This window comes from Sorex fumeus, unplaced genomic scaffold (genome assembly GCF_029834395.1).
Source record: "Sorex fumeus unplaced genomic scaffold, SorFum_2.1 ptg000013l, whole genome shotgun sequence".
Taxonomy (NCBI): Eukaryota; Metazoa; Chordata; class Mammalia; order Eulipotyphla; family Soricidae; genus Sorex; species Sorex fumeus.
In genome coordinates, this window is record NW_026606070.1 from 34,494,559 (window position 1) to 34,511,772 (window position 17,214).

A 17,214-nucleotide genomic window follows, 5' to 3' on the forward strand; every position below is an offset into this window, starting at 1 on the left:
TTATTAGTGAAACACCATGAGGCACAGTTATAGACTTACAAATTTTTGTGCTTGAGTTACAGTTATACAATGGTCAAGTACCTATCCCTCAACCAGTATCCATCCTCTACCACCACGGGTCCCAGCATCCCTCCCACCCCCCGTTCCCCCATCGCACCCTGACTCTGTGGCAGGGCATTCCCTTTTGTTCTCTCTCTCTCCTTTCGGGTCTTGTGGTTTGCAAGAGAGGCATTGAGTGGCAGTCATGTTTGGTCTATAGTCTACTTTCAGCGTGCTTCTCCCATCCTGGGAGGATCCTCCCAAAACCCTTTATTTGGTGCTCCCTTCTCTATCTGAGCTTCCTTTTCCCCTAGCACATGTGGCTGGCCTTCAAGTCATGGAGCAAAATTCTTGGTACTAATCTCCGCCACTCCTGGGTGTTAGTCTCCCATTTTGTTGCTTTATGTTCCCCAGATGAATGCAATCTTTCTGTGTCTATCCCTTTCTTTCTGACTCATTTCACTTAACATGATACTTTCCATGTAGTACCACTTGTATGTAAATTTCATGACTTCATCTTTTCTAAAAGCTAAATAGTACTCCATTGTGTAAATGTACCAGAGTTTCTTTAACCAGTCATCTGTTCTTGGGCACTCAGGTTTTTTCCAGATTCTGGCTATCGTAAAGAGTGCTGCATTGAATAAACAATTGCAGATGTCACTTCGACTATACTTTTTTGCCTCTTGGGATATATTCCCAGGAGTGGTATTGCTGGGTCAAATGGGAGATCAAATTCTAATTTTTTGAGAATCGTCCATGCTGTTTTCCAAAAGGGTTGGACCAGTCGGCATTCCCACTAGCAGTGAAGGAGGGTCCCTTTTTCGCCATATCCGCACCAGCACCGGTTACTTTTGTTCTTTTGGAAGTAGTCCAGTCTCTGTGGTGTGAAATGATATCTCATTGTTGTTTTGATCTGCATTTCCCTGATGATTAATGATGTAGAGCATTTTCTCATGTGCCTTTTTGCCATTCGGATTTCTTCTTTGTGAAAATTTCTGTTCATTTTCTCGTCCCATTTTTTGATGGGGTTGGGTGGTTTCTTCTTGTGGAATTGAACTAGTACCTTGGATATCCTTGATATCAACCCATTGTCGGATGTGTATTTGGTGAATATTCTTTCCAATTCTGTAGACTGTCTTTGAATTTTGGTCACTGTTTCTTTGGAGGTGCAGAAGCTTCTTAGTTTAAGATAGTCCCATTTGTCTATTTCTGTTTTCACTTGTTTGGCCAGTGGTGTGACATCTTTGAAGATACCATTAGCTTCAATATCATGGAGGGTTTTGCCAACTTTTTTCTCAATGTACCTTATGGATTCCGGTCTGATGTTGAGGTCTTTAATCCACTTAGATCTTACTTTTGTACATGGAGTTAGACAGAGATCTGAGCCCATTTTTTGCATGTAGCTGTCCAGTTTTTACAGCACAATTTGTTAAAGAGGCTTTCCCTGCTCCACTTCACTTTTCTTGCCCCCTTATTGAATATTAGATGCTCATATGCTTGGGGGGAGATGTCAATATATTCAACCCTGTTCCATTGGTCTACAGCTCTGCTTTGTTCCAGTACCATGCTGTTTTAATTATTATTGCCTTGTAGTAGAGTTTGAAGTTAGGGAGGTTGATTCCTCCCATTTTCTTTTTCCAAGAATTGCTTTAGCTATTTGTGGGGGCTTATTGTTCCATATGAATTTCATGAGTGTTTGCTTCACTTCTTTGAAGAGTGTCATGGGTATCCTAATAGGGATCACATTGAATTTGTACAGTGCTTTGGGAAGTATTGCCATTTATACAATGTTAATTCTCCCAATCCATGAACAGGGGATATTTTTACATTTCCTCGTATCCTCTTTTATTTCCTGAAGTAGCGTTTCGTAGTTTTCTTTGTACAGGTCCTTTACTTCCTTAGTTAAGGTGATTCCTAGGTACTTTATTTTCTGGGGCACAATTGTGAATGGGATTGTTTTCTTCATGTCACTTTCTTCTCTTTCACTATTTGCGTATAGGAAAACCATGGATTTTTGGGTATTGATTTTATAGCCTGCCACTTCACTATGCAGGTCTATTGTTTCTAGGAGTTTCTTGGTAGAGGTTTTAGGGTTCTCTAGGTATAGTATCATACCATCTGTGAATAGTGAGAGTTTGATTTCTTTCTTCCCTACCTGAATGCCCTTAATATCTTTTTCTTGCCTAATTGCTATTGCAAGTACTTCCAGTGCTATATTGAACAGTAGTGGAGAGAGTTGGCCTCCTTGTCTCTTCCCTGATCTTAGGGGAAAGGCTCTCAGATTTTCCCCATTGAGGATGATGTTTGCTGTAGGCTTGTGGTACATGGCTTTACTGTATTGAGGAAAAACCCCTCTATCCCCATTTTAGAGAGGGTTTTCATCATAAATGGGTGCTGGATCTTGTCAATTTCTTTCTCTGCATCTATTGATATGATCATTTGGTTTTTATCTTTTATTGTTATGATGGATTATGTTGATTGATTTCTGAATGTAGAACCATCCTGCTTCCCCAGGATGTATCCCACTTGGTCATGGTGTATGATCTTTTTGATTTCATTTCATTTCATTTCATCATCCTGTTAATCGTCGATTGCCTCGAGCAGGCCCCAGTAACGTCTCTTTCATCCTAGCCTGAGATTATATTCACGGCTCTTTAGGAGAATGAGACCCATCATTGTTACTGGTATTTGGCATATTTGGTAGGCCACGGGGAGTTTGCCAGACTCTGCCCTGTGGGCAGGCTACATTCGATAGCCTGCAAGTTTGTCCAAAGTATGAATGAGATAATAAGATGTCGCGCAGCCACGAATGCGGCCGCGCGGTTCCGGGATCTGGATTTTATAGTCTCTATAGTCCGTGTAATCCCATCAGCGGCCAAGACTCAGAGACTATAAAATCCAGATCTTTTTGATGAGTTGTTAAATTCTATTTGCTAGTATTTTGTTCAGAATCTTTGCATCCGTGTTCATCAGGGATATTGGCCTGTAGTTTTCTTTTCTTGTGGTGTCTTTGTTTCCTTTTGGTTATGATCACAGTCCCGTTGTTCATCTATTTGCTCGAGCAGGCCCAGTAACGTCTCCATCATGAGACTTGTTGTTACTGTGTTTGGCATATCAAGTACGTCCTTTTGGTATTAGAGAGATATGGGCTTCATAGAAACTGTTTGGGAGAGTTTCTGTTTTTTCAATTTCCTGGAAAAGCTTGAGAAGAACTGGCAATAGGTCCTCTTTAAATGTTTGGAAAAATTCGCTAGTGAATCCATCTCGATCTGGGCTTTTGTTTTGGGGAAGACTTTCGATTAAAGTTTCAATTTCCTTGATGTGAATAGGTCTATTCAGGTACTTTATATCTTCTTGATTCAGCTTTCGGGGATAATAGGAATCCAGGAATTTATCCATTTCTTCTAGTTTTTCTTGTTTCGTGGCATACAGACTTTCAAAGTAGTCTCTGATGATCATTTGAATTTCTTTGGTTTCTGTACTGATATCCCCATTCTTATATCTAATTCGATTTATTAGGGTTCTCTCTCTCTCTCTTTTTTGTGAGTGTTGCTAGTGGTTTATCTATCTTATTTATTATCTTGAAGAACCAGCTCTTGGTTTCATCGATTTATCGGATTGTTTCCTTGGTTTCCATGTCATTGATTTCTGCTCTAAGTTTCATGATCTCTTTCCTTCTGCTCAATTTGGGCTCTTTCTGTTGATCCTTTTCTAAGATCTTGAGCTGTGAAGTCAAGTTGTTTATGTGCATCCTTTCTTCTGTTCTGAGATATGCTTTCAGAGTTATAAATTTTCCCCTTAAAACAGCTTTCACTGCATCCCATAAGTTCTTGTAGCTCGTGTCTTATTCTCATTAGTTTCCAAGTATCTTTTGATTTCGTCTTTGATTTCCTTCCTGATCCACTTGTTGTTCAGCATTGAGTTGTTTAATTTCCAGGTGTTTGATTTGGTTCTTCGTGTCTGTGTGTGATTCACTTTTATTCTTAGTGTATCATGGTCTGAAAAGATTGTTGATACTATTTCTATCTTCCTGATTCTGTTGAGGTATGTTTTGTAGCCTAGGACATAGTCTATTTTGGAAAATGTTCCGTGCGCACTGGAGAAGAATGTGTATTCTTTCTTTTTCGGGTGTAATCCCTGTATAGGTCTATAAGCACTTTCTCTTCTGTTTCTTCTTTCACAGCCAATGTTTCCTCGCTGAGTTTTGTTCTTGTTGATCTCTCCAGAGGAGATAAGGTGATGTTGAAATCTCCAGCTACTATTGTGTTGCTAGCAATGTCCTCCTTAAAATCTGTTAGCAGTTTTTTTTAAATATTTAGCTGTTCCCGCATTAGGTGCGTATACATTTAAGAGTGTGATTTCTTCCTGTTGTACATATCCCTTGATGAAGAGAAAATGGCCTTTGCTGTCCCTTCTAAACTTTTTAACGTGAAATTAATGCTGTCGGATACTAGTATGGCTACCCCAGCTCTTTTGAGGGAGCTGTTTGCTTGGAGGATTGTTTTCCATCCTTTGACTCTGAGTCTGGGTTTGCTCTGGCTGTTGAGATGGGTTTCTTGTAGGCAGCAGAATGTTGGTTTCTGTCTCTGAATCCATTTTGCCACTCTGTATCTCTTAATTGGTGAATTTAGACCGTTGACATTGAGAGAGATTATTGTTATTGTGTCTCTTTATATTTAGAATCTACTTTCTTCTAACGCTATGCATGCCTCATTTAGTTTCAAAAACATACTGTTTTAATTACTAGCACTTTGTACTATAATTTGATTAGTTTGATGTCCATGATTGTGGTGCCATTTGCTCTGTTTTTCAGCATTGCTTTGGCTATTCATATTTTGTGCTTTCATACAAATTTCAGAAATTTTTGCTGTTTTTACTTGAAATAAATTTCATTGGTATTGTGTGTGACCCTTTGCCTTAAATTTATAATCATAAATATTTATACTATGTATAAATGGACTGGAGTAATAGCACAGCAGGTAGGGCATTTGCTTTGCATGCAGCCAACCTGGGTTCGATTTCTCCATCCCTCTTGGAGAGTTTATGTTGATTTACAAGAAAATATAAACATCTATATTTTATACTATGTATAAATATATAAATATATATATATTTATAGCACTGTGACACTGTGATCCCATTGTTCATCAATTTGCTCAAATAGGCACTAATAACATCTCCATTTTGACACTTATTGTTTCTGTTTTTGGCATATAGAATACACCATGGGTAGCTTGCCAGGCTTTGCTGTGCGGGCGAGATATTCTTGGTAGCTTGCCGGGCTCTCCAAGAGGGGTGGAGGAATCAAACTCGGGTGGGCCACGTCAGCCGCGTGCAAGGCAAACGCCCTACCCGCTATGCTAATACTATGTTATATATGTTTACCTTTATATGTTAGGTGATATATAATATATAGTATACATATATACTATGCTAGATGATATATAATATAAAGATTCAGATTTTACTTTATGATTTAAAATACATAACTGTAGCACTGCACTGTAGCACTGTCTTCCAGTTGTTCATCGATTTGCTCAAGTGGGCCCAGTAACGTCTCCATTGTGAAACTTGTTGTTACTGTGTTTGGCATATCAAATACGCCATGGGGAGCTTGCCAGGCTTTGCCATGCGAAGAGATGCTCTCAGTAGCTTGCCAGGCTTTCCGAGAGGGGTGGAGGAATCAATCCTGGGTCCTCCAGGCTTGCCACGTGCAAGGCAAACACCTACTTTTGTGCTATCGCTCCAGCCCAAAATACATAACTATGATCGTTTATTTTATAGTTTAACATAAAACTTGACAGTAGAAATTCTTTAATTTGACATTTATGTCCTTTTATATTGATCTATTATTTTATTTGTGTTCAAATTCCATAGTGCTTGGGCTGGAGCGATAGCACAGCGGGTAGGGCGTCTGCCTTGCACGCAGCCAACATGGCCGACCCGAGTTCGATTCCTCCGCCCCTCTCGGAGAACCCGGCAAGCTACCGAGAATATCCGATATGCCAGACACAGTAACAACAAAGTCTCCAATGGAGACGTTACTGGGCCCGCTCGAGCAAATCGACGATCAACGGGAGGGCCTTTACCTTTACCTTTTTTTTCGAAGGAGCTACATTCAGCAGTGCTCCGAGGTTACTCTTGTCTCTGTACTCTGTACTCAGGAATAATTTCTGATGGTGCTTGGGGGTGGGAGACCATATGGAATGCCTGCTATTGAACTTGGTTGACTTCATTCAAGGCAATCTCTCTTCATATTGTACTCTCTCCAGCCCTTGCCCCATACTTTTCTGAGCATATCTTCAGATTTTAGTACATAAACTATTCTAAGATTTTTTCTGTTGTGTTTTGATTAGATTTTGAGTTACACCCATCAGTGATCGTGGGCTTCTTCTAGGTTTAGTGTGTGAGAGATTTTACCTGAGTGCCTAGGCGTGGTGCTGGTCTCCTGCATGCCAGTGTGCATTGGCCCTTTGATTGCTCTCTTTAGCCCCTAGCAGTCGATCTTACCATGAAAACAATCTTATATAGATTTTATTTTACATTCAAACATCCATTAAGATTTCCCTTATTCATTTTTTATAGTCCTTACATTAAGATCTATGTGACTATTATAATTTTGCAAGCAATCGTCTATGCAGGGTATATAATACTTCACAAATATGAACAATTACAATGGATAACTGGGTGCTGTGCTAATGCTTATAAGTTTTCATATTGTTAAAGGAAAATTTTAGGAAAAAATTACTAGAACTTGTCAAAATATGTAATACATATATTATTAAAATAGAATTTATAGAAATATAAAATGTATAATTTGTGTCAAAATATGTAATTTTGTTAGCTTTTGATAAATTTATTTTCAGTGGGGTTGTGCCATTTTAATTTCACCAACAAAATGTGGGATTTTCTGTTTTTTTTACACTAATGTAACTTATATTTCTGACTATTCCAAATAGCTGAGTAATTCTGTTTCTTTGTTGGCTTTCTCTATGAGTTAGAATGATTATTATGCATATAAGAATCACTTAAATGTCATATTCATGAATTTTTTGTTTCCAGTGAAATTTGGAAAGTCTATTCTTAAAGTTTATTCTTTCCAAAAATAGCACCAAAATCTTGATTACTTTCTTAATTACTCCAAGATTCCTTCAATTGTCGTTTTTTATTAAATAATATTATAGCTATACTTAATAAAAACTATACATTTAACCTTATACCAATTAAAAAAATCCTGACTTTTCATTTTATCAGACATCACTATTATCCGTCTTTCAATAATATGAATTCCAGGAAAGCAGAAATCACCATATTGCTAGCTGTTAAATCTACTCCTGAAATATAAACTGCTATTAATATTCGATAAGTGGCACACAGTATTTTATTCTTTTAATAGTTATATTCCATTTCATAAATTTAATATTAAACTATTATAGATCAGTACATGAACATTCACATCAGAACATAAACATATACATGTGTTATATGTTTTATATAAGATGTTATATATAAGGTGCATCTCATATACATATAAAACATCACTGTGATATTATCACATTATCACTTATACACAGATAAATAATATATGTACATATATCATGCATATACTAAAGTAACATGATAATTACACATTATGTAGTAGGATTTGAACTGTGCATCAAGACTGTACATTGGGTATGGCTTAATTGTTGAAGAGATTGTTGTGACATTTCTTTTTTATCTTTATCTCTTTCTTTTATTGAAGCAATGAAAATTTGAGATTTCCATATTTAATGGAAAATTGGGCTGGAGCGATAGCACAGCAGTATGGCATTTGCCTCACAAGCGGCCAACATGGCCGACCCGAGTTCGATTCCTCTGTCCCTCTTAGAGAGCCCGGCAAGCTACCGAGAGTATCTCGCCCGCACAGCAGAGCCTGGCAAGCTACCCATGATGTATTCAATATGCCAAACACAGTAACAACAAGTCTCATGATGGAGACATTACTGGGCCCGCTCGAGCAAATCGATGAACAATGGGAGGACCGTGACCGTGAATGGAAAATTAATTTCAAAATACTTTTTTTTAGTAAAGAAACAAATTAAGGGAATATATATACTGTTCAATGGGAACAAATTCTTAGAGTCTGACAAAAGAACTTAGGTGATGAATTAGGGAATGGGGGAATTAAAAAGAAAAGATTTTGTGAACTACAGGAGAGTGATATTGACACTTCAATGGTAGACAGAATGTCATAACATGGTACCACTAAAATATTTCAGCATCTGTATTTTTGTTAATTAATATTGTTTCAACAACAAAAATCACTGTCACTGTCCTCCCGTTGTTCATAGATTTGCTCAAGTGGGCCCAGTAATGTCTCCATTGTGACAATTGTTACTGTGTTTGGCATATCGAATACGTCACAGGTAGCTTGCCAGTCTTTGCCGTGTGGGCGAGATATTCTCGGTAGCTTTCCGGGCTCTTCGAGAGGGGCAGAGGAATTGAACCTGGATAGGCCAGGCGGGCTGCACACAAGGCAAACGGCCTACAACTGTGTTATTGCTCCAGCCCAACAACAAATATAAGTAATGTTAAATGTTCTAGACTATAACCAATTTTTTAAAATGATTTAATGATGCTTGAATCAAAATTCCTTTTAAGTTTTTTGCTTTGAATTGAATTTTTGTATTTTGTTATATTTTAAAATGTAACAAAAATCTCGAATTGAAAAAAATTTTAGTCAATTCATAGTGTTAAATTTGCACAATTTCCAAGAAGACTATATTTACATAATTTTTTCCATGTAGTATTCATACTATGAGCCAATAAAACTGGTAATACATAATTAAGAATGAATTTAAGATTTTGTTTTTTATTGTATTTCTTGTAGCATATATTCACCAGCTGTGATTTTTAAATTAATCAGACATCTTTTAGTTTACTTTCAGCACTGTAGCACTATAGCACTGTCCTCCCATTGTTCATTGATTTGCTCGAGCGGGCACCAGTAATGTCTCCATTGTGAGATTTCTTGTTATTATTTTTGGCATATCGAATGTGTCATGGGTAGCTTGCCAGGCTTTGCCGTGTGGGTGGAATACTCTCGGGAGCATGCCAGGCTCTCCGAGGGGAGCAGAGGAATCAAACCCAGGTTGGCTGCGTGCAAGGCAAACGCCCCACCCACTATGCTATCACTTTGGCCCTTTACTTTCAGATTTTCTCATATTTAATAATAAAATTTAAAGTAGATGAAATTCTAGAAGTCCACATTTATAAAATGGGTTACAAAATGATTCAAACATGCTCACATTTTGCAAAATATAATTAAATTAAATATAATTTTTTACATTGGACTTTGTATTGTGAGGTTTTTTTTTAATTTCCAGCACAGATAGACTTGAATATGTTGGTTATGAAATGCTTTAATGCAGTTCATGGTATTGAGCTAAAACTAATGCCTTTCTAATATATTTGTTTGCTTATAATTGGCTAGGAAAATGTTAATATAGGAATCTAAGGTAGATCAATTATTATCTAAGGCTTTCTATGTTGTAAATGTTAAACGTAAGTTCTGTAAATAGGAATTCCAACAGTAATTTTCACTGTGGCATAGACAGTTTCCAGCCTTGAGTTACAAAAAATAAAAAGTAGGCACTCAGTGCTGCTGATTTATCAGATGAATTAAAAAAATTGAATTAAGTGAGGCTAGTATGTTGCATTCAATTTCTTATGCATGGCAATAAATATACTTACAAATGGAACTCACAAATCTATTGTCATAATTAATTGACTTTTATAAAAGGCAATTTGTAAATCTGGCTATAACAAGCTTACCTATAGGATATTTATTGACAGTAATTCATAGCTAGTTAAAAATAAATGGCAAATGATTAGATGGCATCCTAGAAGTCATCAGGCTAAGTAAAACTAGAAAGCACTCTGTAATTCATATAATTTCCCTTATTTAAAAAAATCTAATTGTTGGCTCCCGGGCTGGAGCGATAGCACAGCGGTAGGGCATTTGCCTTACAAGGGGACAACATGGCTGACACGAGTTCGATTCCTCCGCACCTCTCGAAGAGCCTGGCAAGCTACTGAGAGTATCTCACCTCCACGACAGAGCCAGGCAAGCTACCCGTGATGTATTCAATATGCCAAACACAGTAACAACAAAGTCTCACGATAGAGACGGTACTGAGCCCGCTCGAACAAAATCGATGAACAACGGGAGGACCGTGACCATGTTGACTCCCAGATAAGAGTACATTTTTTCAATTATTTTATGGATCTAGAAACCTACATTTTTTATACTAAAACTATTTTAGTTTTCTGTTTGCATACTAATAAAATGTCTTTAAGATTTCTAGTAAAAAAACTGTGTATAATTAAATTTTTGCTTGAGAAAACTGAAAACTATATATCAAAACTAATTTTCTAAGTATTGTTACTTATGGGGAGGATTTGAACCAAGCTGGTCGTACTCCTTTGAGCTGTCTCTCCAGCAGCCAAAATGTAGCTTTTTTTTCCTTGCAAAATGTAAATATAAATTTTGTTTTAAACATGATTAACCACTGTATATCAAAATCGCTTTGTTTTCCATTGAATTTTGCTACTTGGAATCTGAGTCAAACTGGAGCTATCAAAACATAAAAGACTGCGTTGGACAAAGAATCAGACAGGTTTAGCTATGCATTAGAAAATAAAATGCATCTTTCCAGTTCATATAGGACACCTAAATTGTCAGAGTGACAAATACTCAGCAAGAGAGGAAAATACTACTTTAGAGAAGAGAACCGAGTAAATATTTTAAAACATACTATGATAGTATAGCAACTTCCAATGCAAAAAGTGTTTTTTCTGTTTAATTTCTCTATAAAGTCCACTGAGGAACGTAAAATTTTCCTTTTCAGAATATTTTTTAAAAATTATTTTATTTACAAACATTTTGCATGCTTTACTTAATAAGTATTTGACAAATTTATAAGTGAAATGCATCTTGTTTATTGATGAAATGGGAGGACAAATTAAATTAGAAAATTGATTTTCATAAAAATAAAAATTTTATATGGAGTTTATTCCATAATTTTAGGGTCAATCTCGCTATAAGAAATAAAAATGTTCAAAGTATTTCAAAACTTACTTTAAAATGAAATATAACACTATTGTGTCATTTATTTATTATTTATTATTTATTAATGACTTGATAAATATGAAAATATACATACCATTGAAATATTAATTGGGAAAACAACAATGGTTATACTTAAAACAATAAATGAAGTTGCTAGTGACATTTATTCAATAAAATCTTGAGAATTACACATGAAGAACTCATATGCTTTGGAAAAGTTTAAATAATCTAAAGAACTGTTAATAAAGGAGGAAGGAGGTATGAAAACATGTAATCTAATATGTATTAATATATTCTTAATATATATTAACATATTCTTAAGCATCTCTTACTCAGTTTGGAGGTATTTGCTTAACATGTTATCTTCTTTAATATTCACAGTGAAACTATTCTTTCTAATATACACTAACTATACTACAACTGGTTTGTACTATCTTACCATTGCTATTAAATATATAATATCTCAACTCTGCATTCAGTAACTTTACTATTTATTTATTTATTTTGCATTCAGTAGCTTTAAATCAGTCATTGAGAGAGTATTTACAATATGAAAATAGGCAAAAGCTTTTTATCATGGCTCACCCTCCCCCATCTGAAAGTAAAGTGCTTAACACTAATATACCATTGATATGTCTAAGTGGAATTATGTAATATTTAAGCTCCAAAATTGAGTCTAATATTAACTGAATGTATGTGGTTAACAGAGTAAATTTTTGTAAATACTCTAGAAATTTTTAACTCAGCCAATTTCCTTAATTTTAATGAATGACAGAGAGTTTTACAAATTTTTTGGACCACAGAATTAGTAAAATGGTAGGGCACTTGCCTTACATGAAGCCAAACTGGGTTCAATTCCCAGTACTTCATATGGAATGCTAAGCTCCAGTAGGATTGATCCCTGAGCATAGAGTCATGAGTAAATCCTGAGCACAGGTAGGTATGGCTCAAACTCTGCTCAAAAAATTAAAAACATGATAAATAAAAATTTTAGGCTGTATCTGAAAATATTAAAAAATGTTGATTACATAATTTATAAAGTAAAAATTTTTGTGCTTTTGCAATTGAATATGTGTCATCATTGTACACAAAGAATGCTTTATGATTGAAATAATAAGGTGCTATTAATTGTGTTTGTTTGAAGCTAATTTTTATTTAACTTAATTAATCATAACTTTGAGGATCTTTGTGTTGGTATTTTGCAGTGAGACCCACAGTAATTGAAACTGATGTTTATGTTAACAGCATTGGACCAGTTGATCCCATAAATATGGTATGTAATGCATATTTAAAATAGTACTGTGTCAGATATTGGTAGTAAACATCTTAAGGATGAGATAATTGAATGTATATTTAATTTCTAATAATTAAATCTGCTTGAGTCAGGGGCAATGTGTTAATTACTATGTGTGATTATCGTTACTATGTGCAATTGGGAACTAGAGCTAAAATAGCCCTCTGTATAGGAACTGGTACCGTTCTACTCTAGCGTTAAGGAGTTTAGTATTATCTAAACCAGGCCATAAAACAATATCAAATCCCTCAAAAACAAGTCCCTGAAAGCATCTGAAGTAGGGTAACCAGCAGTCTTGAGGGAAATAGAGGAAAGAGAATTATTGCCAAAGGATGGAGCATACTCTTGAGACGTAGCTCATAAAATTAGGGGAATGTCCCAAAAACTGATGTCATTAGAACATGAAGTGCAGGATAACTAACTGAAGATGAAGAATGATTAAAGGCATTATCAAAGAGGTTTATGGGAACACTTTTGCACTTATGAATAATATATATGTCCTTGAAGAATATAAATGAAAGATTTCATAGGAGAATATCATAGATTTATATTTTTAGATCTTGTAGAATTATAGATGGGGGTAAAGATCCAAGTTGCATAATATTAGTGTTGTATTCTGTGATAAAATATTTGTAATTTATTTCTTGACTTTTGGAAAGTTTTCACTTTGTTATGATCAATACCAATGTCATTAAAAATGTTCTAGCCACCAGTTTGAACTGTCTACCTAGATGTTCCAAAGTCACTATTTCGTTTGTCAAATGTTACAATGAACTCAACACATTTCATGATTGTTTTTACATTTTTATTTGTTTTTATTTAAAATGTAAAATGTTTTTATTAAAGAACTATGATTAACAAAGTTATTGATAGTTCAGTTTTAGGCATATATATTTCAACACCAAAAAAAGCAAACCCACAGATATATCTTCTTATAAGACAGAATTATTGGATTGCTTTATGTTCTCCTTTGATCACATACCTTATTTGCTTGTTTCTTTCTATCTTGGCTGGCCTTTCCATTGTGGAGAATCTCTTTTCCATTTTGAACATGTACTTCCTCTCTTTCTCCCTCCTCATGTATTTCTAAGTATGTTTCAATAGAAAAACTATCTTACCAGAAATATGTAGGCCATGATTTGATTTGACTCAGTAGAAGAGTACTTGCTTTGCACCCGTAAGAGAGAGCTCAATATCTGGCACTGCAAAAGCAACAGAAAAGAACTATTTAGATTTTACAATAACCACCTCAGGCTTTCACAACAGACATCAATGTTTTTAGGCAATCGATCTGATCTTAAAATAAAACACTTATGGAACAAATGGAAAGGTAAATGCTTTTCTAATAATATGAAAACAATAATTTTCTAAGAAAAAGCTTAGTAAATATTGAGATGATTTAATATAGCCTAAGATAACCTCATAGGATTAATATTTTGCTATTTTAGAAGATTAGTTTTAAAATTGTGTAGATGTACATATCTTAGTTGAATTCTAAAAACCAAACTTCTATAAAATATATGCTCATGTCTCATGTAGTGTTTAATATTTAAAGTTCGGGGTATTTACAAAGATTTCAGCCTACATTATTTATTTTTATGAATACAAAACAACTCCTTTCATTGGATCTCTCTCTCAATCTCCCCCTTTCTCCCTCTGTCCCTCTTTGTCTCTTTGTCTCTCTGTCTGTCTTTGTGTGTATGTGTGTGTGTGTGCCTCAGCCCCCCTTTTCAATCTAATGATGATTCTCTTCTCTTTATTATAGTTAGAAACCTAACAGATATTGGTAACAAACATCTTAAGGATGGGATAAAATCTTGAGTCAAATATTTCTAAATGTAAAAAAAAATCTAAATGTTTTTAATCTATACTGTATATGAGAAAAATAAAATTCAGTTGTTAAAAGTCTAAATTTTTAGGTATATTTTTCAAGTATTTGTTATTCATTAATTGATGTGGAATCAATTTTGAAATGCTTTTCAGGGACTGTTATTCCGCCAGACTTGCAGTCACTGCTTCTGCAATTTCAATATAAATTTGGTAGGAATCAGGTGTAATTAAATGAAAATACCCATATGTTGTTACTGTTTTTATGAAGAATGGTTATCACAAATCATAATGTCTCTCTTCAGACAGCAACATATGTTTTAAGCTTTACTAAGATACAGTTGTCAAAATTACATAAAATTAAAGTATCTAGCATGATGTTTTGATGACAATGCCTTCTGAAATAGTCACCATAGATATCAATATTTCCATTATCTAAGATAGTGTCTATTTTCTTTATTTGTGGCAAAAATATGTAAGATATATCCTCCTAGATGCTGCAGGTACAGAATAGCAGGAAGAATACTTGGTTGTAGGGGGTTGACTCAAGTTTAATCCAGGTCACCACATATGGTCCCATGAGCCCCACCAGAAGTGATCCCTAAGCTCAGAGCAAGAAATAAGCTCTGGTCACAACCAGATTTGGCCCCAACAAAAATAGATTTATCCTCTTAATAAAACTCACATATACTAAAATTAAGAACTATATTTTAATGCAGCAAAGTTACAGATTGAAAAAAACATCATACCAACAGATTATGAAACAATAATTCCTTATCTCTCTACTATGATGCTATCATGGAACATTACATATTCTGGTGGTAAAATAAATAGCATATTGCTGATGGGAGATTACCTGGATTTCATGCAATGCTGAAAATTCCTTACTATGCTTCCAATAGTGATAAAATCTGGTGATGAAGTATACGTCAGATTCATATTTACATTTACTTTAATGCCATGTATTGATCTAGAAAATTTGCTTAAAGTTATTATTTTTATTTGATAATAATGCTTCTCCAAAGAAATAGTTGATTTAATTAGGAAGAGTTGAATTTGATACTTAGAAACCAGAAAACCAGTGTGATAGGGATAGATTATGGAAATGTTGCATTTTATCTTTTCAGTTTACAATTTTCTGTTTGATATGGAGTATAATAAGGCTAAACTCTTTAATCTGGTGTTATATACTTTATTTTATGTTCATTACAAGAGATATAGAAAAGATAGTGCCTAAATATAAAATTAGGAACAAAATAATTTAAGTAACTCAAGAAACTAAATGATGATGTATAAGAGTTATATTTAGATTTCTGTTTAAATAAAATACAACTGAATATACATTTGAACTAAATAAAAGTTTATAAAATATTTTAATTTAGAAATAAATGTGTAAATGCATGTTTTTGATAATCAATCCTAAAATTATATTTATGCTCAAATTAAAGCTCTCATGATAAACTATTTTTTGAAATGCATTACACTTTTGCTTATTTTCTAGATTTTATATTAAAAAATCTCATATATTTTTACTTGTATGATGTTACCATATATTTCCAAACTGTGTCAATCAGTATTTTTGGCTAGAACTTCTCTGTATCAAGTCAACATTGAACTTTGGCAAAGGGACAGTGGATTTAAAGAGATTTCAAGATAGGTTTGAAATACAAGTTGAACCCATATCTGTTTAGTTTTGTGGCTGATTTCATTTCCAAAGTTAGTTTGCTAAAGGTTTTTCAGTCTCCTGTTTCTTTTTTGAACTTCACTTAATAACTCATATCTTAACTGCAGATTGCTTTTTCCAAATGTCATGCCGTGCATTTTCAGGCTCCCCATTTAGAGTGAAACTGTATTTGGCTTATGTTAGTCTATTTTAGTCTATGTTAAGTCACCAGTCTATAATACAGTTGACCATGGATTTATGAAATTTCATTCTAATTCTTATAAATAATTTTAAATGCGTTATGAACTCTGGGAATTAAAATTTATTTTTTACAGCTTGTCTGTTTATTTCAAAAGCAATTACTTATTGCATGCCTGATATCAGACAGTAGTTAAGAGGTAAAATATTAAACAATTAAAGCTGGAAAGATAGCTCAAAAGACTTGAAGCACATTTTGCATGTGTAAGGCTCTGGGACTGACCTCCAAACACAAATCCTGTGTTAGCTCTCAAGCACTGTAAAATGTGACCCAAAACAAATGAACAAAAATATTTCTGCTACTTATAACTGTGAATAGCAAAATATAACTTTTCCATAATTTTTGCTTTATTTGTGTTATAAATAGTACAGATGGGAAGAGACTATGTGAATTGTCTTGACCCAAGAAGTTTTATGTAAAGGGCTATGGAAGTAGAGGAAACAAGTCAGAAAGCTAGCTATGAGTGGGAGGAGGACCAGGATGGGCTGTCTGATAGTAAAATATATTGTGCCTGCATAGAAGCTTACATTCTAATGGAGGAACCATAAAATAAATATTCCTCAAATTTAGTGGTCAATGCCATAGAAAGAAATGAAGAAAGTACTAGAAAATGGAAGGAAAATATCATGGTGGTCTTTTAGCCATAGTCAATGGTCACTTCTTAGGTGAAACATGAATAGAAATCTAACTGCACTGAAAGAGCAGATGATGCATATAGAAATAGCTTGAGGAAGAGTTGTTGTTGTTATTATTATTATTATTAATATTTTGTTTTATTTGGAGGCCACATGTGGCAATACTCAGGACTTCCTTTTGGCTCTGCACTCAGAGATCACTCCTGGTGTGCTCTGAGACCATATGCGGTGCTGGGGATGCAACCCTGCTTGGCCACATGTATAGCAAGCACCTTCACAGAGTGATATCTCCAGCACCCTTGGAAGAGTTAACTAAAGGGAGTGTTAGATAAAAAAGATATTTTTAAATTTTTTAATTTTATTTTATAAACTGGTTGACAATAT

General features: G+C 34.6%; 1 protein-coding gene across 1 annotated transcript in view; it reads left to right on the top strand.

The window, feature by feature from the left end:
- GABRG1 (gamma-aminobutyric acid type A receptor subunit gamma1) overlaps nucleotides 1-17,214 on the top strand; it is a 71,658-nt gene that overhangs the window by 23,004 nt on the left and 31,440 nt on the right. Inside the window, exon 3 of the mRNA XM_056111272.1 lies at nucleotides 12,358-12,425. Coding sequence (XP_055967247.1) covers nucleotides 12,358-12,425 — 68 coding nt within the window. The remainder of the gene's footprint in view (nucleotides 1-12,357; nucleotides 12,426-17,214) is intronic.